At 42.1% G+C, this 25,990-nt stretch overlaps 4 protein-coding genes across 5 annotated transcripts; all 4 read left to right on the forward strand.

Moving 5' to 3' along the window:
* The first annotated feature begins 229 nt into the window (after positions 1-229).
* On the forward strand, positions 230-9,618 carry si:ch73-233f7.1 (uncharacterized protein LOC100537710 homolog). Of its 2 annotated transcripts, XM_036575667.1 has the most exons (5): positions 230-2,536; positions 2,645-2,728; positions 6,096-6,154; positions 6,905-7,023; positions 8,222-9,618. In XM_036575667.1, the coding sequence occupies exons 1-5, from the start codon at positions 230-232 to the stop codon at positions 8,539-8,541; spliced, it is 2,889 nt and encodes a 962-aa protein (XP_036431560.1). In that variant the 3' UTR covers positions 8,542-9,618. The 2 variants fall into 2 exon arrangements, with proteins under 2 accessions (XP_036431560.1, XP_036431558.1); XM_036575665.1 differs by having other exon boundaries at positions 230-2,728.
* Positions 9,619-17,347: 7,729 nt separating this feature from the next.
* pcdhb (protocadherin b) lies at positions 17,348-19,900 on the forward strand. Its single transcript, XM_036577817.1, has one exon. It carries the CDS (start codon positions 17,468-17,470, stop codon positions 19,898-19,900), a length of 2,433 nt encoding a protein of 810 aa, XP_036433710.1. The 5' UTR covers positions 17,348-17,467.
* Positions 19,901-20,178: 278 nt separating this feature from the next.
* On the forward strand, positions 20,179-22,883 carry LOC118812705 (protocadherin alpha-C2-like). Its single transcript, XM_036577818.1, has 2 exons — positions 20,179-20,195; positions 20,468-22,883. The coding sequence occupies exons 1-2, from the start codon at positions 20,179-20,181 to the stop codon at positions 22,881-22,883; spliced, it is 2,433 nt and encodes an 810-aa protein (XP_036433711.1).
* A 238-nt stretch (positions 22,884-23,121) lies between these two features.
* Positions 23,122-25,921, forward strand: LOC118812706 (protocadherin alpha-C2-like). The gene has a single exon (XM_036577819.1). The coding sequence runs from the start codon at positions 23,459-23,461 to the stop codon at positions 25,919-25,921; it is 2,463 nt and encodes an 820-aa protein (XP_036433712.1). The 5' UTR covers positions 23,122-23,458.
* Positions 25,922-25,990: the final 69 nt, after the last annotated feature.

A 25,990-nucleotide genomic window follows, 5' to 3' on the forward strand; every position in this document is an offset into this window, starting at 1 on the left:
GGCTCCAGGCATGCTCATTCAATACATGCATTAACTTTTTTTTAAACGAAATGCTTTACTTTTTCTTATAGACTTTTCCTGCAAAGTCTCATGCTGCAGTATCTAATGTGAAACTTTTATAATAAGAATTATTGTTTTTATTATTATTTTGAATAAAGCTATTCTCATCTCTCGGAACTCATCATGCATCTACTCAGCTCGAGTCAGTGAGAATTTAGCCTTGGCGGAGATGGGGAAGAGGCTCGAGACGAGGCGATGGACGTTAGCTGGGTCACTGGTCTGCCTGCTTGTGTGCGTGTGCGCGCTGGACCGCGCGCTCGCGCAGATCCGCTACGCGATTCCCGAGGAGCTCGAGCACGGCGCGTTTGTGGGCAACATCGCCGAAGACTTGGGCTTGGATGTGGCCAAACTGTCGGCCAGGCGGTTCCGGATCGTGTCCGGAGCAAGGAAGCAGTATTTGGAAGTGAACCTGGAGAACGGGATTTTGTTCGTTAATGAGAAAATCGATCGCGAGGAGCTGTGCGAGCAGAGTCCGCTTTGCTTTTTGCACTTGCAAGTGGTGATAGAAAACCCGCTGGAGTTGTACCGAGTGGAGGTGGAGGTGCTGGACGTGAACGACAACGCGCCGAGCTTTCCGTGGAGCGAGTTTAACCTGGAGATCACTGAGTCAGCCGCGCCAGGCTCGCGCTTTCCGCTGGAGAGCGCGCAGGACCTGGACGTGGGCGCGAACTCGCTGCGCTCTTACCTGCTGAGCGCGAACCGCCACTTCGCACTGGACATCCAGACGCGCAACGACGGCAGCAAATTCGCCGAGCTCGTGCTGGAGTCCGCGCTGGACCGCGAGCAGCAGAAGACGCACGAGATGGTGCTGACGGCCGTGGACGGCGGCTCGCCGCTGCGCTCGGGCACGGCTCAAATTACAGTCACAGTGCTGGACGCCAACGACAACGTGCCCGTCTTTGAGCGGCCCGTGTACCGCGTGAGCCTTGTGGAGAACGCGCCGCGCGGCGCGCTCGTGCTCAAGCTCAACGCTACAGACGTAGACGAGGGCGCGAACGGCGACATTGTGTACTCATTCAGCGGCCACGCACCCTTGAGAGTGCGCGAGCTTTTCAGTGTGGACGCACACTCTGGTGAGATCCGCGTGAAGGGGGTTGTGGACTACGAGAAGTCCGCCGTGCACGAGCTCTATGTGCAAGCTAAGGACAAGGGCCCGTCCGCCGTGGCCGTACACTGTAAGGTGCTTGTGGACGTGTTGGACGTGAACGATAACGCGCCCGAGGTCATCCTCACCTCCGTGTCCACGCCCGTACAGGAGGACGCGCCACCGGGCACTGTGATCGCTGTGGTGAGCGTGACGGACCGAGACTCGGGCGAAAATGGAGCCGTGGACTGTAAAATACCACCCAACGTGCCATTTCAACTGCATTCCTCCTTCAAAAACTACTACACTCTCGTGACCAGCGACTTTTTAGACAGGGAATCCGTAGCAGAGTACAACATCACGCTCACGGCGCGCGACTCGGGTTTGCCGCCGCTCTCCACCAGCAAAACTCTACTCGTGCAGGTGGCCGACATAAACGACAACGCACCGCGCTTCCTGCAGCCCTCCTACACGGTGTACGTGACCGAGAACAACGCGCCGGGCGCGTCCATCTGCTCGGTCACCGCCTTCGACCCTGACTCGAACCAGAACGCGTATCTGTCGTACTCCATCCTAGAGGGGCAGATTCAGGGCATGCCCGTTTCCACGTATGTCTCCATCAACTCAGACAACGGCAACGTGTACGCGCTGCGCTCTTTCGACTACGAGCGGCTGCGCAACTTCCAGATCCGCGTGCGCGCGCAGGACGCCGGCTTTCCACCGCTCAGCGGCAACGTGACCGTTAACGTGTTCGTACTGGATCAGAACGATAATGCTCCGGTCATCGTGTCGCCGCTGCCGACCAACGGCACGGCGGCTACAGAGGTGGTGCCGCGCTCGGTGGACGCAGGCTACCTGGCGGCGAAAATCACGGCGCTGGACGCGGACGCTGGACAGAATTCGCGCCTTTCGTATCAAATGCTGCACGCCACGGACCCGGGGCTTTTCAGCGTAGCGCTGTATACAGGCGAGATCAGAACCATCCGCCGCTTTGTGGACAAAGACGCCGCGCGCCAGCGGCTCGTCGTCCTAGTCAAGGACAACGGGCAGCCGCCGCTCTCGGCAACCGCCTCCATCGTGCTGTCCGTGGTGGACAGCGTGCCTGAGTCACCCTCTGAGCTCGGCGACCCGTCGCGCGGTCCGCGGCCCCCCTCCAGCCTCGCGCTCTACCTCATCGTGTCGCTCAGTACCGTCTCGCTTATCTTCCTCGTGGCCATCATCGTGCTTGCCGGTTTCAAGTGCTACAAAGACGGCGGGGACTCGCTCTCCTCTCTCGGCGGCGCCGCGTGCTGCTCTTTCGAGGATGATCCTCCTCCCGCCGACGTGCTTAAGAAGTCTAACCTGAACGTGCAGCTCTCTACTGGGTCTAAAGTGCCCACGGGCTGCGTGGAGGTGAACGGCGGCACCGGGGGTCCTGGAACCGGAGCTGCGCCGCAGCCGTACTGCTACAAAGTGTGCCTGACCCCAGAATCCGCCAAGAGCGACTTCATGTTCCTGAAGCCGTGCAGTCCCGGAGACGCGAGGAACAATACAGCGAAAAACCACGGAGCAACAGTGAATAACGGAGCCGCAACACCTAACGAGGTAAAGCAGCTTTTCATATGAGGGTCACATCAGGGTAATGAGGAGCTGTGTGTTGGGTCGTGTGGGGCATTGTGTTTGGTTTCATAGGATGGTGTATTGATGTTATGAGGTAATGCGTTATAAGGAATAGCGTCTGGGAGAGTGTGCTGGGTCATATGAGTCACTTTGCTGGGTTAGGAAGTGTAGTAGGCATTGAAACAATGTGTTAGGTACGTGAGTGTGTTGGGTACATAAGACAGTGTGTTAGGTATTATTGGATTGTGTGTAGAGTCATATAGGATAGTGTGTTGGGTCACATGGGGTAGTGTATTGGTATTAAGGGAATGTGTTAGGTGTCCTTCGGTATTATACTGATTATTATCGGATTAAGTCATATAGTAAGTAGAGTCACACTGGACAGTGTTGTAGGTATTAAGAAACAGCGTATTGAGCCATATGAGGGTCATTTGAGAGAGTGTGATGGCTATCATGCTCTGATTGATGGCGCTGTTCTTTTATCCAGTTTCCTTCTAAAACTATTCACTATACTTGAAAACAATTGTCCACTATTACATGATGACCCTACATCTCATCCTAGGGTGTGGAAGAGCAGAACGTTTAGAAATGGTGACAAATCGGTTAGGACAAATGAGACTTTCTTGAACGTCATATTATTTTCTGGGGTAAATGAGTAGCCTTGTGTTGTCACGCCTTGAGTAAAACATGAAGGATCAGTGACATTAATTCACTGTTACCTGCCACCTTAATAACTCCATCGGCTGATCGATGAATATTCAGTGAGTGTGCTGTCAAGAGCGAGAAAGGAGGCGACATCGATGAACTTGATTGAAATTGAACAAGCGTTTCTCTCGGTGTGTGTGTGTGTGGTGAGGGGCGGGGAGTAGGGGGTGGCGGGGGGTGGGAGTAATCACTCTCATCCGGAGCCAGAGCTTCTTCTTCTGTTTCCGTGCACGCATCGTCCTCAGACACACAGTTATTCATGCCTTAGCTCTTGAATTTTGTCGTGGGCAGGTTAATACCTCAAGGTGACACTTTTCAGACATCTTTGAGCTGGAAATAAGACAAAAAAATGTTAGCTTTAGGGCTACCGTTCTGCCACACCAGTTACTCTGTCAATTGATCAATAAATATTCAGTGACTGCGCTCTCAGGAGTGAGGAGGCGACGTTAATCAAGCCGATTGATAGCGAGCGCGCGTTTCTGCAAACGGCAGCTCAAGGTGATATTTTCACTGCATTTAGAAAAAAATAAGACAGAAGAGAAAAAAGACAGAAAAAAAAAAAACATGCTCCTTTAAACTGGAAGTGCCTTTCTGCCATTTATGTCCCTGAGATTGCTTCTTTTATTGCAGTGTAAAAAAAGAAGAATGGGATTCATAAGAGAAAGTAAGGCCTGATGAATACCTGTGGCTGCCTGTTTTACTTTTTTATCAGTTCATTTTAGGCGCAAAGCACCCTTCGCGAGCACTGCCTCAAGGGCACACACACACGCACGCGCGCACACTCGAAATGCCCATTATTCCGTGCACAATGGCGCGCGAACGTGGACTGGTACCGTCTATAATGGGCTGAGAAACGGGAACGCGTGAGGGAGAGAGAGCAGGAGGGAAGAGGGACGTGTCAGGCCTGTAGATTCACCCTCTTTATCCCCGCGGAATGTGAACTGGGGAGAGAGAGAGAGAGAGAGAGAGAGAGAGAGAGAGAGAGAGAGAGAGAGAGAGAGAGAGATGGGCAAAGGGTTACTAAAAGGCAGAGAGAGTTACTGAGAGGAAAAGAGAGTGATAGAGGGGGATAAGCGAAGGGATTTCTGATAGTCAGGGAGAGATAAAGAACAGAGAGAGAGAGGGGAAGAGAGAAAGAGAGAATGTTACTGAGAGGGAAAGAGAGAAAAAAGGGGGCGGGCGAGGGTTACTGAAATTGAGAAAGGCACTGAGTGGTTACTGGGGAGAGAAAAGTAGAGAGAATGTTACTGAGAGAGAGAGAGAGAGAGAGAGAGAGAGAGAGAGAGAGAGAGAATAACGAGAGTTTGCTGAGAGAAAGAAAAGGAATATTACTGACAGCAAAAGCAAGAGAGTGAGAGTGAGGGGTGGGCTGGGGAAAGGGCTACAGAGCGAGAGAGATAACGAGAGAGGGGTGGGCTGGGGAAAGGGGTGAGAGAGAGAGAGAGAGAGAGAGAGAGAGAGAGAGAGAGAGAGAGAGAGAATTCCGAGGTTACTAGGGGGAGAGAGAGAGAGAGAGAGAGAGAGAATTCCGAGGTTACTAGGGGGAGAGAGAGAGAGAGAGAGAGAGAGAGAGAGAGAGAGAAAGAGATATATTGAGACCTGATAGGTTACTAGGAGGAGAGAGATAATACTGAAAAGTTACGAGAGAGAGAGAGATATAGAGAGAGATAATGCTGCTGAGAAACTGAGCACTGGAAAGTTAGTAAGGATAGAGAGATGGAGTGTTAATGAGAGGTAAAGATATGAAGTACTGATAAGTTACTGGGGAGAAAGAGAGTCATAGAGATAGCGATAGACAGTTGTCGTTTTACTTCCGTTTAACATCCATAAAAAACTGTATCATGTCTTGTGAATCCAAGACTGTGGCACAAGGTCTAAAAAATACATTATGAGTAAAAGCAGAGCAGCCAGCGATGGCGGCCCCCTCGAGATGTCACTCTTATTCTTGCATTAAGCCCTTTTTAAAGTGTTCTCTACCAGAAGAGCTCTTTTGGAGAGAGAAAAAAGTTTCCAATCAGTCCCGCTAGAGCTGTTATTAAAACGCACAAGGACGGTAAATTCCTAAAATAAAGCAAGAAATTAAAACTGATCTAATCCGCTCAACAATTACATTTATTATTATTTTTAATTAATTTCCTGCCTGCTGTGGATTTCCTTTGAAGATTAAAATCGAGTCTCGTTTCATCCCGGCGGTGGTTTAATTGGTTTCGGAAGGTATTTGAAATAACTCCTCTAATAACACGCTTACATCGCCTTCTCCGTGTTAAGGGGTCTAAGTGAATTAATAGAGCGTGGAATCCGCGCGCCCCTCCTTTAACTCGGGACAAATATGAGCGGGCTTTGCTTTAGCTCGCGCTCGCCTCCCCCTCATCTTCTGCCTCCCCCACTGCGTCTGGGCGCATGAAAAGGGAAAGAAAATGACAAGAGCCTTTGCTTAAGGCATGAAGTTCCATCTCCAAATGAACAATGGTCATTCATACTTTTGACCACAAGGGGGCAGTTCTTTTGAGCGTCACGATTGCAAAATTAAGAAATTATGTCTGTAAAGACATATGCTATTTTATTATTATTTTTTTGACATGTTAAATTGTTATATATAAGTTATATTGAAGGTCTTGAGGATAACAAATTGTCTTATTTGTTGCAGCTGAAACAAGACAATACGGACTGGGCTCTCACTAAGAACCAAACTTGCTCTTTGAAAAGGTAACACACACTCACACACACACACACATGCACATTTGAGCAGTGCACTACACAGAAACTTCAGTTTGAGTCACTTTGACACTTTGACCTTACACATCATCACTGTCATAACAACACCTCAGATCTGAAACATTATTAAATATTATTATGAGCATTATTTTGAGTTGTTCTTCAGTATGTTCTTTAATATAAAGAAATTTTACTTCAAATTAGTTGTGAGGTTTTGAAATAATAGTGATGACATTCATGTTTCCATATTAAGGCCAAAATAAGACCATATTTTACTCGTACCTTGCTATATGCTTTTCAAGCCTGTACACTCTTAGGAAACAACACATTCTGTCTCCAATTAGATACATCAGTGTGTTCAGTTGGAGACATTACATTTTGTGTTACTTTTAACGCAGAATGTTTTGAAATATTTCTGTGCCCTGTTATGGATAACACATTTTGGGTTACTTTTAATGCAGAATGTGTTAAATCAGAAAAAAAATATGACACAAAAAATGTTAAAATGACTAACACTAGTCGGTGGTCGCTTTTTAGAGTGTAGCATTGTACTAAAGACTGAAGAATCCTAAGAATCCTAAATTGTAAGGAATCATTTGTGCTACTGAAGAACAGCTTCCCTTGTGGTAGTTCTTCTCTAGCATCTGCTTGTAATTGCCTAGCTACCATAGAATTTCTGTCAGAATCGCTGTCCTATACTGTATTTGTTGTAAGTGGTATACCTATGTGATGCCTCTCCAGCTATAACTCAATAAACATGGATGGCACTCTGATGAGGAAGGCCATGCAGAATGATCCTGAAAACTATGTCAGTCCAATGGCTGCAGGACAGTATTGGACCTGGGGGACGCGAATGAGAGGTAAGCCCCAAACCGTCCAGTCTATTCAGTACAGGTCTACTGTTCTTTACTCGCTGGTCTGCTACTTCACTATATTGTCCCACGCTGAAAAGGGAGTTCTATCAAATTACATACTTTGCCACTCTATCTGAGAGAAGGGAGGGACATTTTTGCATATTTCAAATCTGCTTCATCCTTGTTATGTTCCTAGCATACATTTACACAAGCTACTATTACAGTATGTCTTACACTGTGCTATCTTTTTCAATAAAAATTCTCAGTGGCATGTGTTGGTTCATCTGTCAGTTAGCTCTTCTGTCAGGTCTACTTGTGTACATAAGAGCAGCAGATTTGAATAGGAAATGCACTGAATAGATAAGAGGAATGTCATATCAGAATATTTCTGAATGTTTACTTCTCTGCCTTGCTTTTTGATAGTTTTATGGTTTCTGATAGAACTGAGCTAACTGTCACACTAAGCCCTCTTCCTGAACTCCTTTTTCATGTGCACAATAGCCTGACTAGGCCCCAGATGTTTAAACAAACGTTGATTTGACACAAAGAAGTCTTTTTCCAAGAAAAGTGCGGACACTGTTGCTTTTTGTCACTTGTCATTTGTCACTTGTCATTGTTTGGTGTCATAATCCAGTTCTCACATGTGGTACGCTCTTAAAAATTAAGATTCCTAAGTGGTTCTTGGCTTAGATGTGTGGTTAAATAGAATGGGTCTATAGTATATAGAACCTTTTCATTATGCAGAGGTTTTTTGAACTTTAAAAAGATTCTTAATGCTCGCTCATCTAATTTACAAATATAAATATACAGAAAAATACAGAATATATCAATTGAATGTGTTTTTAGGGAACTAAAAATGTTTCTTCGACGGCATCACTCAGAAGAACCCATTATTTTTCTGGCAGTATTGGCCTGGATCATGTTTTAACCTTACTTAGCCTAGATTGAGTAAGACCTTAGTTAGACCATGACAATCAAAGCATGTTGTTTACATGAACATGTCTTAGTTAGACTAGTAGTCTTGGTTAGACTAATGCTGAACCTTTGGTGTACATGTAAACGTAATAAATGCTGACCCCAAAAGTTGTTTATTGTTCTTTGAATAGCAAAAACAGTTTGATATCATATTCTAGTACCACACCATTTAAATGTGAGCAAAGGCAAATGTAATGCCAAATTTCAGCTGTCTCTTCCTCTCTTACAGAATACAGGATGTCCTCCCCAGCCACAGGCCTCCCCCAGAGGGCATGGACACCCCGCTACACCCCCACAAACAACCCCCAACAGCAGCAGCCTGCAGCTCACTCGCACAGCCAACCTCCGCCTGACTACCAGCATAACGTCTACATCCCTGGCACGCCCTCTGCCCTCTGCACCCTTCGGCCCAGCCACCGCAGCGAGCTTGACGTCCATAACTCTTTTTCCACATTCGGCAAGAAGCGCAAGTTCATCTCGCCCAGCAGTTACGACCCTAGAGATGACACAGGGACAGAAGTCATCAATAATGACCTGTACAATGAATAGATAGAAGGAACGGAGAGAATGTGGGACAAAGCTGAGATGTGACGGTGGACAGAGTGTGGGGGAGGGGGGAGCAAATGTTGTGGAAGGAAGGAATAACATGAGTTAGAAGAAAAGAGGAGAGAGTTCCATTACAACCAAAGCAGAGCCTATATTTCCAAACCAAACTACTCTCGTGTCACAGTAACATTATTTTCCTGCTCTGTGTGGTCTGCTTCCCATGACTCCATTTGCTCTGAGACACATTTCAGTTTATTTCTGTCATGTTTGTGTGTTTGTGACACATTAAACATGGGCCTATATGAGGAGGCCTTAAACGGTGGCACTGGCCTATAAAACTGTATCACTGTCAGATTACACATCCCACCCATTAGTTACTGTTTATTATATGAATATTCAGAGAGAGTGAGTCTTGAATGTTGGTCTTGTGACAAAACCATATTTGGATGGGTCTCAATATGGTTTGGTAATTGAACGGTTACCATACAAGAAAATCTGAATGATTTGGATGTCATGACCGTAATGAAGAAAAGATGGCTTGATTTAGCTGCTGATAAGGGGGTCAGATGAATAGGTTAATTCTTCTGTGTGAATCTTGACAGAGTTAAGCTGCTGTCTACTGTTCAGTTAGCCAGGCTTAGCCATATTGGGTCTGAAGGTCACAAATAGCACAAGTGAAACAACAGTGGTCTGAGAAGTGAGTCACATCATCAAAATTATTTTAAAATTCCATAAATGTATCATTAAATTCTAGTTTTTCTACATTAAGAATTATGACTATAATGTTTTTTGGTACTGTTTATTTGACAATCATGTCAGCCTAAATGTAAGCATTACTTGGCCTTTGCGCATAGTGTGAATTTTCTGTCTGAGCAGAATCTTTGTGCCGTGGTGCACAGCCTTGGAATGATTGGTTGCTCGCTGAAACAGATGAGTAAGTCTAATATGATTATTGTTCAGTGAACAATAGGAACAGTGTTGATATGTATGCAAAGTGGGTAACTGACTCACGCAGGTAATTTACTTCAGACTATGGCGTACATTACCGTGTAAATTCTGAGAATAAAAGTATTCTTTTTCTGAAACAAAGGCGAAATAATTTGTGTCTCTCATTGTCCCAAAGAAACGAAAAAGTCCCATTACATTACTAGGTTACTGTGATTACAGCATCTTTATGATGTCAGAGTATGTGACTGGTTACCATCGAAATACAATTAGTGAAAATTACACTGGAATACTGCCTATTCTGATATTTGATTGTAGAATGTGTGATTTTAGGACACACACTTTTAAAATATTTTGCAACACATTACTGAAATGCTACATGACACCTACATAAGCCTTTAATAACAACTGACATAAACCAACATTTATAAAGGCTTATTCCAACTTATTCCAGCATCAGTTGCCATGAAGTCTGCATCAATTTTAATGTCATTTTACTTCAGAAAATAAAATGACTTGTTGGAATAAATCCTTATAGATATTTGTATAGTGCAGACTTATAAATTCTAGCTTTCATTGAAGTGTTACCAAATATTTTGATTGCTTCTCTGGTGAAGAATTCAGTTTTTAGTCTTTTGATGATGTATGTTGCTGTTACCTGAAGAGTTGTGTGCAAATATTAGGTTGCCACTGCTCAAATGTGAAAATAAGTTAACACATCCTCTACAGGAAATACCTTTCTGCACATTTTAATGCAGTTACTGTTATACAATTACTGTTGCATTAGAGTACTGTTACTGTTTGTATAACAGTACAATTACTGTTTGCTGAATTTAATATTTTGGAGAAAAAAAGCACAAAATGTGGTGTGTGTAAAAGTTATGACCCATTTTGTATGTTTTGTTTTATTATTTATTTCTGTTAAACATGTTAAATACAGCAAGTAAATAGACAGTTTGCACTAAAATGTTAAGAAAATGTTAAATTTTAAGTCTGTTTCCTGTAAAGGATGTGTTTTATTTTCACAAAACATGTAGTTTGACTGGGAGTGTTCAAACTTTTGTATATGACTGTATATCCAATTCATAAGTAGATCATGCAAATATCCATCTATAGTTACTTTATGTGTTTATTTACTGGCATGTCACACAATCACTTGACATTTCTCCACTTAAAATCTGCCTTGATTAGCTTGCATTATATACTTATCTCAATCTCAAGATTTTTATGAAAAGGAGCTTCTCAGGGAAAAAAAAGACCAAGGTCTCTCTCCCTAGTGGGGAGTAAACATTCCAATATACTCATTAAAATCTGCATTGCTCTTTATGCCTGTGGAGAATAGACTTGGTTCATTAACTAAACAAACACACAACTCCGTCTTGGAAATATCATTTTAATTAAACACAGCGAAACAGAGGAGGGCACTGGGGAATTTAACTCAGCCTCAAAATGCCACACCTGGACGCAATCTTGAAAGCACCCCACTCTTTCCGGTGCCCTTTCCATTTTAATTTCTACGGGAAATGAGTTCAGAATGTCAATAGATGTGTATCGCCCAATTGAGAGGGGTAATTAGGTTTGCCACGTGTCCTTTCACACTACAAACGATAATGATGGAAACGGTCTCTGTGGTGCTCACACACTTCTCTAAATCGAAGTTCATCTCTCCGTAGGCCAGGAGACTGGAGGTGAGGAGAGGAGCAATTTAGAATCTTTTCATAGAGTAGGCCATAGTAGGATAGCCTGATTAAAATTACTCCATCACTGTGATTCAGATTGTATTTGCTTAACTCACAACTGTGGAAGTTCAGCAGAAACTGCGTAGCTCCACATCAATTTCCGTAAAGCATCAGAAAAAACTGTTAGAGGAGTAAATTAGTGTGGATTAAGTTATATGATAAACTGTAGACTTTCTGGCACTGGTAATAAGCATGGGACAGTGTTACTCTATGTCAGCATCTGTTTTGCAACATGGATTAACATTTTTTAATGGAATAATAACATGCTTAGGGTTAATTACCATACAGTTCATAAGTCTTGATTTGTGTAATATTAATTCTCAAAATGTCTACTCATTATTTGCCTCATTGCTTTCATATGTGAACAAAGCAACACTACTCCATGCAGAAAAGTAGTGACATCATATAAACCCCAAAAACCATTTGAAAATGTTTGGGGAGTAAAATTACCAAAATTAATTACAAAATTAACACCCATGTATAATACATTAAGGAGGAGTGGTTCATGCTGTGAGAATGGCTTTTATTAGCTCCTGACCTTTGACTCTGCAGAGGCCAAGCCACAGGAAAGCAGGTGGTTTAACCTTGTCCTCCAAAACAGATGGCCTGTTCCAAAGTCAACACTTTTTTGTACTTGCACATTTTTGTGCTTTCCAGTAAATGGCCAAGTGTTTCCCAGAGTGTTCAAAACCTTGCTGACCAGAACCTCCCCAGAGTACTGCATTAAAGTGGTGATAGGCTAAGGATATACCCCATAGTTCAGTGCATTTGTGGTGTTCTAACATCTTATTGAGAAATATTAAGAAAGAAAGTTAAAATCATGAGAACTTTAGCAACTAGTTGGTCCCAAAAAGACGAGATAAACATCTGTACATTTAAGATCTTAACATGGGCTTTCAAACTTTCGTTAAATCTGGAAATACATCATGCAAGTATGCACTTATGCAAGACCACAAACTGCAAGTGTGGACTTTGTAACACCCATGAGTCTAACACACTGTTGGTTTCACGACTAGCTGGGTAGTCTATTTTGGCATCTATTAGGAAATCACAGTAGGCCGAAATCTGTTTTCTTGTCATTCTGCATTTTTTGTTTTGGAGCACAAGCCTACTCCTCTCCACCTTGTACACATTCACACACTTGTTGTTGTAACACACACACACACACACATTTTCTAAGCCGCTTATCCTTCTGGGTTGCATTTGTGCTGGAGCCTATCCCAGCGGTCATTGGGTGGAAGACAGGAAACACTCTGGGCAGGTCACCAGTCCATCGCTGACTTATGTTGCAATATAAGTGTTCAAATGTGTAGTAAAATGCTGACCCTAAAATCTTTTTCTCTCTATGTATTTTGAGCTGCATGTATGCCACTCCTACGTCCTATTGTCTTGCAAACGCATCACCTTTTATATCTGATGTCTTACTTTGTCATGTAAATGTTTCCTAGGAGCAAGAAGTGTATTACTTATTCTGGAGCTCAGCAGGTTGACCTGCTTAAGGTGTACTATGTTTGATCATCATCAATTTTGAATAAAAGGAAAATGATATCAGTGCAGGTTCAAACCTTTGATCAACATAGGATAGCATTTGTTCTACCCAGGGGCATCAGGCCAGGGGTGATGATGGACTTGACTAACCAGGGCCCTCCTTGCATTGAGGGCCCTCCAAAAGCCTCAGAAATAAATTGATTTTGGTTTCTAATTTTGATACTCTATGTTCTAAATATAAATAATACAGGACTGCATTTTTCATGAGCATCTTTCAATTTCTGCTTATCTACTTGTTGTTTCAGTACCCACCCCCACCTCAAAAAATGAAAGTGGTTACCTCTTTGTGTAACTTCTCTGTTGTTGGCTTTAGATGGCAGTTGATGGCTGTTCACCAGTTCTGACCTGGTTACAATGAAACAAAAATCAGGACTTCACAAATGGAAGGAGCGGAGAGAGAGAGAGAGAGAGAGAGAGAGAGAGAGAGAGAGAGAAGGCAAATAGAGAGCAGGCAAATTCCAACCTGTTTCTTTGTGAGCTTAAAGTGACAAACTGTAAATATGTTGTAGTAACGTGTGCTACTTAGTGATTAGCTCCATTTGCACTAATTTGTATAAAGAAGCACAGGATTTGATTCAGTGCAGCAAGTAAACATTTTTAAAATAGCTAATGTAACAGACACTGTTTCTGCAATCACAGCCCAATGAAGTTATCCTCAGTCCAGCAGCTAACCTGTAAAACACACTCTCTTTGTTCCAGAAGCAGCCACACTCACTGAGGGAGAGTGAGCAGTTTTATTTATTTATTTATTTATTTTTATTTAATTTCATTTATATTATAAGTTTTTCTCTTTTGAATTTACCTCCAATTACATTGATCGCTTTAACAAGTTTAAGTGCAATTCTTAGTGAACTACAGCAAGACTGATGATTTGAAGCTCACTTAAGGTATTGTCAGTTGTTTAACCCTTAAATGCGTACCAACCAACCACATAAAGAAAAAACACATAAAAAGGCGTAAAACACATTGTAATTTTTATTTTATTTATTTATTTATTTAGTTAGTTAGTTAATTAGTTGGACAGGGGCACAATACTGTGCCTTGGGCCCAAAATTTGGTGCTATGCCAGTAGTTATACCACACAGTGCCTGGTTCCCTGTAATTGTAATTTCATTTTAACTATTAGAGACTCTTGTAAAATTGCCAAAACACCTGCCATGTTCAATTTAAATATCAGTTTTTTTTGTGTGTGTGTGTGTGTGTGTGTGTGTGTGTGTGTGTGTGTGTGGGAAGATAAAGGAGCACTGTCCACTTGGCACATTTCAGTGAAAACACTGAGAGCAATAACACTGGTAACCTGCAGAGGGCGATCATCCAGAGTGAACATATATAGAGAAAAAAAAGCTGCAGTTTCTACAACTGTAAGTTTTCTGCACGTTATTCTTTGCTCGGTTGCCTTTTCCCAACAAAGCAAAGTGTATGCTATTGTGTATGACTTGATTTGGGGAGATTTGAAAGAAAAAGGTGGTACATGAAGAGTACCCAAAAACCGTGGTCGCTCAAATACATCCCCTTCTGTTTTCTATTTAGAGGCTACATTATAAAAAGTGGCTCGTCAGAACTACTTAAAAAAGTACTTCATGTGGTATCAAGTGGATTAACTAATTAAACTTAATAACTACTTTGATTGAAAGAATCATTAATTCAATGTATTTATTTAGGTTGAATAAAACTAGTTAATTTACTTGTTACCACATGAAGTAATTTTCTACGTAGTTCTGACGAGCCACTTTTTACAGTGTACTTCGTTCTGAGCCCGAGCTGTCCTGCTGGTGCTGGTAAGCACTTAAAACATATGGGCTCACACTTAAGTTACTCGCTCATAATTGTATAACCTACATTATGGTTTTATAGTAGTTATACTTAAGGATTTAAAGACGTTTTTGATTAATATGTCTTAATGCTAGAAATAAAATATAATATAATATAATATAATATAATATAATATAATATAATATAATATATAGAATTTAAGGGCTTAATAACTTCGTAATAAGTCCATAGTTCATTACTTTAACCATTTGTATAACACACTGAAAAACAAGCGCCATAAATCAACAGATTCCTTCATTTTTAATCTCACATACTTTCATAATTAATTAATTACAGTAAAAATCCATGATTGAACTATAATTCTGCTTATGATTATGACACATTTCCTTTATAGACAGCTTTGAGAAGTTCTCCTGTTTTTGACTTCAGCCACTAGAGGTCGCCTAAGTTACACATTCGAATAAGTCAAAATATATTTCCACACTGAGTTAGTTATATAGTTTTCATTATGATGTTATATTTGCATAGATTCTCTCTTTACTATAAATGACTACATGAAAGTTCTATAATTTTAAGATTCTATAATATTTTTTTATTGTCATTAAAAGTTCAAATGTGATGAATAATGTTCCTATGATAACTCAGTGAGCCTATTATTATTTTTTTTTATTATGATTTTTTTTTCTGAGATGAACATGATGACAACGCCTCTGTAAGAAATGTGTCTTTGGGCTCACTGTCCTTGTAACTTTATCAGATTAAAGGAAGTTTTCTTCTGGGAAAGAAGACAAGAGCTATTTTATCTTAAATAATAAGCAGAACCTTTGTTATAGATGAGGAAGGGCATTGTGATGTCATCACAACACCAAAACAAAATTTCCCTCAAATGTAAAGTATGTGACACATTACAAATGTGTTCTTAACGAGTGATTATTCCATCATCAAGACTCAGTAGGGCATCCAATTTTACATTTGCATGATATTGTTTAAATATAAATTTCTAATTCATTACTTTTTGAGATTCTTTTACTAAATTTGCATCCGTATGATCCCAAAACAGCCATGAAACGATACTCATTATTGATGGCCTTGCTGAATATTTGCTTGACTATACTCTCATGTTTTATTCGGCATAATATGTAATATCTGCATCAAAATATTAAATATATCAAACATGTATGTGGTATTTATGATACAGAATATGGTGTACCATATCAGTAACATGTCAAAAACATATGAGGGTGAGGTTTTGGGTTGAGGTTGAGGTTAAGGTTAGGTTAGGATTAGGGCCAGGGTGAGGGTTAGGTTATGGGTAAGGTTGGATAGGGTTAGGATTTGTTTAATGGAAGTAACATATTAACAATACATCTACTTAATGTACAACATATTTACTTCATATTTATGTATTCAGACGCTTCACTACTGCTACTTCACTGATATCTTGTTGATGTGTTACTGATAATCTGTTAAGAGTTTATTAATCGTCTACAAAGAACCACTCCAAATAAAGTGTTACCCAGAATATATTTGCAACTGACAGTTTTCCTAGTATCATTGTACTCTTTAAAGGGCGTGACCCCTTTTTATCATAGTCTATTAATAATAACTTTGCTAGATCATGTAACAAAGGTAAAATTAACTGTAACTTATGTATTTACCTACGGTTTTCATTTGCGTGTGTGCTGTATGAATGCAATGTGTTTAATTTGTAAGATTTTCCCCCACCTTTTATTATCCCTATATAGAGGGAGACTGAATAGCCAACTACAAATTTTAATGATTCAATTCTGTTTCCTTTGTAAAATTATGCAACATAAGGTGAAACCAGAAATGTGCACACAAATGCAAAGCATACGCATACATCACTAACAATATTACAAAATTACAATTGTGCAAAGTCTTTGATAGTTAGGCCTTTATTTGGCATTCAAACAAGTGGAAAGAATAAATAAATGTTATATAAACAATAAATAATAGGACCCACATGAGATAAAATTGCCCTAATAGGAACATAAATGAGGGGAAACAAACAAATAAAACTGTTAGATTTTAAGGAGTTAAGAAAGTAGTACATAAACATGTGCATAATATTTATGTACAACATGGAAGAATGACCTCAGCTTTAGATTTTAGATCTTTATAAATTTGCTTGACCACCTGTGGTTTGAATATACATTTATTACAACCTGATGCACAAATGTGTAAATAATGAATGTATTTATGTTTTGAAATGTGTGTTTGTGTGTGTGTGTGTGTGTGTGTGTGTGTGTGTGTGAGAGAGAGAGAGAGAGAGAGAGAGAGAGAGAGAGAGAGAGAGAGAGATGAGTCCCAAAAAATCTTTGAAAACTCTTAGGAGTGATATTGGACTTTTTGTGTGTGTGATTCAGTCCATGATCAGGCTTAATTCATGACCAAGAAACAATCCTGCAGTTCCAGAACCCCTTCAGCTATAAGAGAGGAGCTCTGCTTGCCAGTCTTAAGTTATTGGGTGGTGAAACGAAAGTGTCGCTGTCCGCGGTTGTGGTGCTGAATTTGCAGTCACTCTCTCTACAACAGCGGGCTCCGTTTGAGCGTAATGCTTTCCAAATTTCTTAAACCCCCACCAAATGTCCATTTTGAGACAGCACATGATGAGCCCTGTCTTGGGCTGAGTCATATTCGCTCATAACCGTCTCAGTGTGTCGCTGTTGGCTAGTAAATGGCACAGTAATGCCCGTCCTTCTAAAGGGAAGTCAGCAAATTTCTCACAGATTTCTGAGCCTCAACACGGGACGTTTTGCATTGAGAGCACCGCACAGCATATGTGCTTATGTTTAGAAACACAGACATTTTTACATAATAAAATTTGACATTGAAAGAAGAAGACTTTTTTCCACCAGAAGAGACAAATGTAATTTAGTGCTGTGTTTGACACGCTACTGAAGATGAAACCGAGCTGGGAGCCGATTTTCTTTGTATTTTTGGCGACATGGAGGATGGCTTTGTCTGTGACACGGTACTCTATACCAGAGGAGATGGAGCGCGGATCTGTTGTCGCAAATCTAGCGTCGGATCTAGGACTGGACGTTAGTGAACTTGCACAAAGAGAGGTAAAGCTCGACACTGTTCATAGCAAGAAATATCTAGAAATAAACAAAAGGACAGGAGAACTTTACATTGTTGAGAAAATGGACAGAGAGTCTCTTTGTCACGGTAAAACATCTTGCTTCGTGAAATTAGATGTGATAATCAAAAGCCCATTGCGCATTTTTAACATTGAGCTGGAAATCATAGATATTAATGATAATGCTCCGCATTTTAGAATGGAAAGGGTTGAACTAGATGTCTCCGAGTCCGCAACACCGGGTGAACGATTCTCTCTACCTAACGCACTAGACCCGGATGTAGGGGCCAACACTATCAGCACATACAAGCTTAGCGAAAGCGATCATTTCACAATAGATATTCATTCTGGCAGCGATGGCACGAAATACGTTGACCTGGTCCTTACGAAAGCCTTAGATCGAGAACAACATGCTGTCCATAATCTGATGCTCACTGCTGTAGATGGCGGAGTCCCCGCGCGCTCAGGGTCGGCCAGCATTATTGTTCGTGTGTTGGATACGAACGACAACGCCCCTCAGTTTGACCGTTCAGTGTACACTTTAAATATGAGCGAGAATTCTCCTATTGGCACTCTGGTCACCAAACTAAACGCAACCGATGCGGATGAAGGCTCAAATGCAGAAATCACGTATTCATTTACGCTTTACACGTCTGAGAAAACCCAAGAAATGTTCGATTTGAATTCCAAAACTGGGGAGATATCTGTTAAAGGCACAATTGATTTCGAAGACATGAAAATATTTGAGATGCATATAGAGGCAAAAGACAACGGCCCTGTTCCGCTCTCCAGCCAATGTAGAGTAACACTGCACATCACGGATATGAACGATAACTATCCGGAGATAACCATAAAATCACTGAAAAACACTGTGAAAGAAGACATACCTGTAGGCACAGTGATAGCCCTGGTTGGTGTAAGTGACAGGGACACGGGAGATAATGGTAAAGTTAATCTTACAATCAATAAAAACTTGCCATTTATATTGAATAAATCCTCAGATTATCACTATGAACTGTTAGTCTCAGAACCTTTAGATCGTGAGATGATTTCTGAATATGAGATCACTCTAGTAGTGACAGATGGAGGAACTCCTCCACTATCTGATAATGAAACAATAATCGTGCACTTGCTGGATGTTAATGATAATGCACCCCAGTTTCCACAGACTTTCTATACTATATCTGTTATGGAGAATAACTCACCAGGGGCGTTGTTGAGTTCTATAACTGCTCTAGACCCAGACCTCCATGAAAATCAGTATCTAGTGTATTTCATAATAGAGAAGGAAATAGCGAACACCTCCATGTCCATGCTGTTCTCCATCAATCCAGAGAACGGGAACCTTTACGCACTGAAGACGTTTGATTATGAGATAGAGAAGGAGTTCCTTTTCCACATCGAGGCCAGAGACTCTGGCGTTCCTCCGCTCAGCAGCAACGTGACCGTTCACATCATTATAATGGACCAGAACGACAACACACCGCTTATAGTGTCTCCATGGCGCGCGCACGGCTCAGTGGTGGAGGACAAAATCCCGAGATCCACCGATAAAGGAACTCTGATAGCCAAAGTGATCGCTATTGACACCGACTCGGTGCACAACTCTCGCATCACCTACCAGTTTCTCCAGAACACTGATGCTACATTGTTCAGCTTGGACCAGTACAACGGAGAGATCCGGACAATGAGGATGTTCAGCTACAGAGACTCGCGTCACCAGCGGCTGGTGGTGATTGCCAAGGACAACGGAGAGCCCTCGCTCTCTGCTACAGTCACTATCAAACTGTCCACGGTGGAGACCGCGCTGAAAACCTATGCTGATTTGACTGAAGTGCCTTTAGAGTATGACATCTTTTCAGACTTGAACCTGTATCTGGTGATCGGACTGGGCTCGGTGTCATTTCTCTTACTGATCACCATATTGGTGACCATCGTGCTGAAGTGTCAGAAACCGAAGCCCAGCAAAGCAGCTCCTCCCTGCAGGAACAGTGTGATCAGTGAGAGGAACTCCACCATCGCCGATTCCACGCTGGTGTCCAACGATGCCTACTGGTACAGTTTGTTTCTAGCAGAGACGAGGAAAGGGAAGCTGGTAGTTAGGCAGCCTGTGCCAAAGGGGGCGAGATACATCGTGTCCAGTATACCCAGGAGTACAGGCGTGACCGAGACTAGTGATTCAGCTGCGTCCACTCTACAGGTAGGCATCAAATTTTCTAATACTATGGTCACTTTCATGTTTGATTTTTTTTAAAAAAGGAATAACAATTGAGCTTTAACGTTGCCTTATACTGATGGGCATCTGCTGACAAAAGCGGTGTTTACTTTTGTAGTCATGACTGAGTAAAATTATTTTTTTCTTGAGTTACCATCTCTATCTTTTTAATTAAGTTTTCCTGATTCACATACACTGACATACGTGACGCCACTGGAATTTTATTGCTCTTAAATATCTCATTTACACTTGCTTTGTTCTCCCCATGATCACACACTGCAGTTTTCAGTGCGTATTTTCGTGCATTGCGCAAACCCATGCGCACAGTGTCGCTGTTTTCCAACAAACGCTTCTTTCACCATTTCACTGGCCGTCATCACACCCACTGGGAGCTGACGTATCTGCTTTGTTGCTGACAGTCTACGAATTATTCCTTTCATCAGTCTTAATGATTCTATGGCTTAACACTATCACTGTGTAAAGCTGTTCCTCTGCAACCGTTTAAATTGTCGCATGGAGTTTGTCTCTCCAGTTTTCTTCTTCAGTTTCCTTGACTTATAGTGTTCATTGAACGCTATATCGAACAATGGATGCTCGCAGACGAAGTCAGCTGGTGACAAGGTACGTTATCACCATTGTTCTCTTCTCGTTCTTAAACACAGCATCGGCTGTTACTCATTATTCAATTCCTGAAGAAATGGAGGAAGGCTCTGTGGTAGCAAATTTAGCAACGGATCTTGGACTGGATGTTAGGACACTGAATAAAAGGAAGATACGACTGGATACATTGTCTAATAAAAAATATCTGGACATTAACAAGGAGACCGGCGAGCTGTTTATCTTACAAAGAATTGATCGAGAACATATTTGCATTTCTAAATCAGCAACAACTTGCATTTTAAAACTGGATGCAACCATAGATAACCCAGTGAGAATGTTTAATATTGAGTTGGAAATCCTTGATATTAACGACAATGCGCCCCATTTTAGAAGAGACACGATGCATTTAGATATTTCTGAATCAACTGCCACAGGCGAGCGATTCTCACTGAATAATGCGATCGATCCCGATATTGGTGTAAATTCGATAAAAACCTACTATCTTAGTGACAGTGATCACTTTTCCATTGAGATCCAGACGGGTCGTGATGGATCAAAGTTCACAGATTTGATTCTGAAAAAGGCTTTAGACAGAGAAGAACAGGCTGTTCATAATTTAATACTCACTGCTGTAGATGGCGGAGTCCCCGCGCGCTCTGGCACAGCCAGCATCATTGTGCGCGTGCTGGATACCAACGACAACGCACCTCAGTTTGAAAAAGAAAGTTACACTATTAACTTAACAGAAAATTCACCGATAGGAAACCTTGTAGTCAAATTAAACGCAACAGACGCAGATGAGGGATCAAATTCTGACATAATATATTCATATAGTTTATATACGTCAGAGAAAACGCAGGACACCTTTAGCTTAAATTCAGAAAATGGTGAAATCAGAGTTAAAGAAATGATTAATTACGAAGATTTCAGAATTTATGATATGGAAATTGTGGCAACAGACAAAGGAGCAAACTCCTTATCAGGAACATGTAAAGTAACAATTTTAATCACAGATATGAATGATAACCATCCAGAAATATCTATTAAATCATTCTCGAGCCCAGTTAAAGAAGATATAGCTGTAGGTACAGTGATAGCAGTAGTTAGTGTGAGTGATAAAGACTCAGGAGAAAACGGTCAAATCGATATTCATATTTCTGATGAATTGCCTTTTACGCTTAAAGAATCATCTGATAATTATTATGAGCTCGCGGTGTCAGAACCGTTAGACCGTGAAAAGGTTCCAGAGTATGACATCACATTTACCGTCACAGACAGAGGAAACCCTCCGTTATCTGATAATGAAACTATGACTTTAGAGCTGCTGGACGTTAACGACAACGTTCCTCAGTTTCCACAGTCATTCTACACCATACAGGTTGTGGAAAATAACGCCCCAGGAGCTTTATTGAGCTCCCTCACCGCACACGACCCAGACCTCCATGAAAATCAGTATCTAGTGTATTTCATAATAGAGAAGGAAATAGCGAACACCTCCATGTCCATGCTGTTCTCCATCAACCCAGAGAACGGGAACCTTTACGCACTGAAGACGTTTGATTATGAGATAGAGAAGGAGTTCCTTTTCCACATCGAGGCCAGAGACTCTGGCGTTCCTCCGCTCAGCAGCAACGTGACCGTTCACATCATTATAATGGACCAGAACGACAACACACCGCTTATAGTGTCTCCATGGCGCGCGCACGGCTCAGTGGTGGAGGACAAAATCCCGAGATCCACCGATAAAGGAACTCTGATAGCAAAAGTGATCGCTATTGACACCGACTCGGTGCACAACTCTCGCATCACCTACCAGTTTCTCCAGAACACTGATGCTACATTGTTCAGCTTGGACCAGTACAACGGAGAGATCCGGACCATGAGGATGTTCAGCTACAGAGACTCGCGCCACCAGCGGCTGGTGGTGATCGCCAAGGACAACGGAGAGCCCTCGCTCTCTGCTACAGTCACTATCAAACTGTCCACGGTGGAGACCGCGCTGAAAACCTATGCTGACTTGACTGAAGTGCCTTTAGAGTATGACATCTTTTCAGATCTGAACCTGTATCTGGTGATCGGACTGGGCTCGGTGTCATTTCTCTTACTGATCACCATATTGGTGACCATCGTGCTGAAGTGTCAGAAACCGAAGCCCAGCAAAGCAGCTCCTCCCTGCAGGAACAGTGTGATCAGTGAGAGGAACTCCACCATCGCCGATTCCACGCTGGTGTCCAACGATGCCTACTGGTACAGTTTGTTTCTAGCGGAGACGAGGAAAGGGAAGCTGGTAGTGAGGCAGCCTGTGCCAAAGGGGGCGCGATACATCGTGTCCAGTATACCCAGGAGTACAGGCGTGACCGAGACTAGTGACTCAGCTGCGTCCACTCTACAGGTAGTGGGTGTTTTATTTATTCATTTTTGATATAAGTAATTCTAAAAAATGATGTCAGACATGTGATGATATTTCAGCCAAACCGTTGTCTTACACACATGGACATCTCCTTGCAGGAGTTTGTTGTTTTTCATTGTATTCCTGATATTATTTTAAATGGCTTATTTTTTCCTTCTTGATAATCTATTTAATTAAATCTATTTAATTAACCCATCCTTTCTTCCTGACGGAGTTTTTTCTCAAATGCATCCTCTGGTCTTAATCACTTCTCTGTCTTCTTCAATAATTGCAACAGCTATGTAAGAAATTTCAACACACATTGAAGCATTACGCACAGTAAAGCGCACAGCGTCGCTGTTCTCCAACAAACACACCTCATGCCATTTTACTTGTCGTCATCACACTCACTGAGAGATGGCACGACTGCCTTTGTTGGCGACAGTCTGAGAATCTCTCTCTTCACCAGTGTAAATGATTTAATTGCTTAAAGCTTTCAATTTTAAAATCTCTTACTTTGTAAGGGTCGGGATTTCTAATTGGTCACTTTTTTTCGAGCTGTACTTCCGTTTACTCGGTTCATAGTGTGTAGGACTGTGCTTCGAACAATGGATACTCGAAGAAAACACTCGCCCTTGAAAAGGTACGTTTTAGCCATAATTTTCTCTTCTTTCTTAAGCACAGCGTCGGCTGTTACTCATTATTCTATACCTGAAGAAATGGAGGAAGGCTCTGTGGTAGCAAATTTAGCAACGGATCTTGGACTGGATGTGAGGACACTGAATAAACGGAAGATACGACTGGATACATTGTCTAATAAAAAATATCTGGATATTAACAAAGACACAGGCGAGCTGTTCATCTCGGAAAGGATTGATCGAGAACATATTTGCACCACAAAATCAGCAGCTACATGTATTTTGAAACTAGATGCAACAATAGAAAACCCAGTGCGCATGTTTAACATTGAACTGGAAATTGTAGATATTAACGACAATGCGCCCCATTTTAGAAGAGACACAATGCATTTAGATATTTCTGAATCGACCCCTGTTGGAGAGCGATTCTCTTTAAATAATGCGATTGATCCGGATATTGGTGTAAATTCGATTAAAACCTACTATCTTAGTGACAGTGATCACTTTTCCATTGAGATCCAGACGGGTCGTGATGGATCAAAGTTCACAGATTTGATTCTGAAAAAGGCTTTAGACCGAGAAGAACAGGCTGTTCATAATTTAATACTCACTGCTGTAGATGGCGGAGTCCCCGCGCGCTCTGGCACAGCCAGCATCATTGTGCGCGTTTTGGATACCAACGACAACGCACCTCAGTTTGAAAAAGAAAGTTACACCATTAACTTAACAGAAAACTCACCGATAGGAAGCCTTGTAGTCAAATTAAACGCAAAAGACGCAGATGAGGGATCAAATTCTGACATCGTATATGCATATAGTTTATATACGTCAGAGAAAACACAGGACACGTTCAGCTTAAATCCAGAAAATGGTGAAATCAGAGTTAGAGAAATGATTAATTACGAAGATTTCAGAATTTATGATATGGAAGTAGTGGCAACAGACAAAGGAGTAAACTCCTTATCAGGAAAATGCAAAGTAAGAATTTTAATCACAGATATGAATGATAACCATCCAGAAATATCTATTAAATCATTCTCGAGCCCAGTTAAAGAAGATATAGCTGTAGGTACAGTGATAGCAGTAGTTAGTGTGAGTGATAAAGACTCAGGAGAAAACGGTCAAATAGATATTCATATTTCTGATGAATTGCCTTTTACGCTTAAAGAATCATCTGATAATTATTATGAGCTCGTGGTGTCAGAACCGTTAGACCGTGAAAAGGTTCCAGAGTATGACATCACATTCACCGTCACAGACAGAGGAAACCCTCCGTTATCTGATAATGAAACTATGACTTTAGAGCTGCTGGACGTTAACGACAACGTTCCTCAGTTTCCACAGTCATTCTACACCATACAGGTTGTGGAAAATAACGCCCCAGGAGCTTTATTGAGCTCCCTCACCGCACACGACCCAGACCTCCATGAAAATCAGTATCTAGTGTATTTCATAATAGAGAAGGAAATAGCGAACACCTCCATGTCCATGCTGTTCTCCATCAATCCAGAGAACGGGAACCTTTACGCACTGAAGACGTTTGATTATGAGATAGAGAAGGAGTTCCTTTTCCACATCGAGGCCAGAGACTCTGGCGTTCCTCCGCTCAGCAGCAACGTGACCGTTCACATCATTATAATGGACCAGAACGACAACACACCGCTTATAGTGTCTCCATGGCGCGCGCACGGCTTAGTGGTGGAGGAAAAAATCCAGAGATCCACCGATAAAGGAACTCTGATAGCCAAAGTGATCGCTATTGACACCGACTCGGTGCACAACTCTCGCATCACCTACCAGTTTCTCCAGAACACCGATGCTACATTGTTCAGCTTGGACCAGTACAACGGAGAGATCCGGACCATGAGGATGTTCAGCTACAGAGACTCGCGCCACCAGCGGCTGGTGGTGATCGCCAAGGACAACGGAGAGCCCTCGCTCTCTGCTACAGTCACCATCAAACTGTCCACGGTGGAGACCGCGCTGAAAACCTATGCTGACTTGACTGAAGTGCCTTTAGAGTATGACATCTTTTCAGACTTGAACCTGTATCTGGTGATCGGACTGGGCTCGGTGTCATTTCTCTTACTGATCACCATATTGGTGACCATCGTGCTGAAGTGTCAGAAACCGAAGCCCAGCAAAGCAGCTCCTCCCTGCAGGAACAGTGTGATCAGTGAGAGGAACTCCACCATCGCCGATTCCACGCTGGTGTCCAACGATGCCTACTGGTACAGTTTGTTTCTAGCAGAGACGAGGAAAGGGAAGCTGGTAGTTAGGCAGCCTGTGCCAAAGGGGGCGCGATACATCGTGTCCAGTATACCCAGGAGTACAGGCGTGACCGAGACAAGTGACTCAGCTGCGTCCACTCTACAGGTAAGAAAAACGCAGCTGTCACTGGGAAAATTGTTTTCTCATACGACTCACAATTGAACTTTACCTTTACACACACACACACACACACTTATCGTTTTTGGTTTGAGGACTCAGTGTAATATGTAA

This window comes from Colossoma macropomum, unplaced genomic scaffold (assembly GCF_904425465.1).
Source record: "Colossoma macropomum unplaced genomic scaffold, Colossoma_macropomum, whole genome shotgun sequence".
Classification (NCBI taxonomy): Eukaryota; Metazoa; Chordata; class Actinopteri; order Characiformes; family Serrasalmidae; genus Colossoma; species Colossoma macropomum.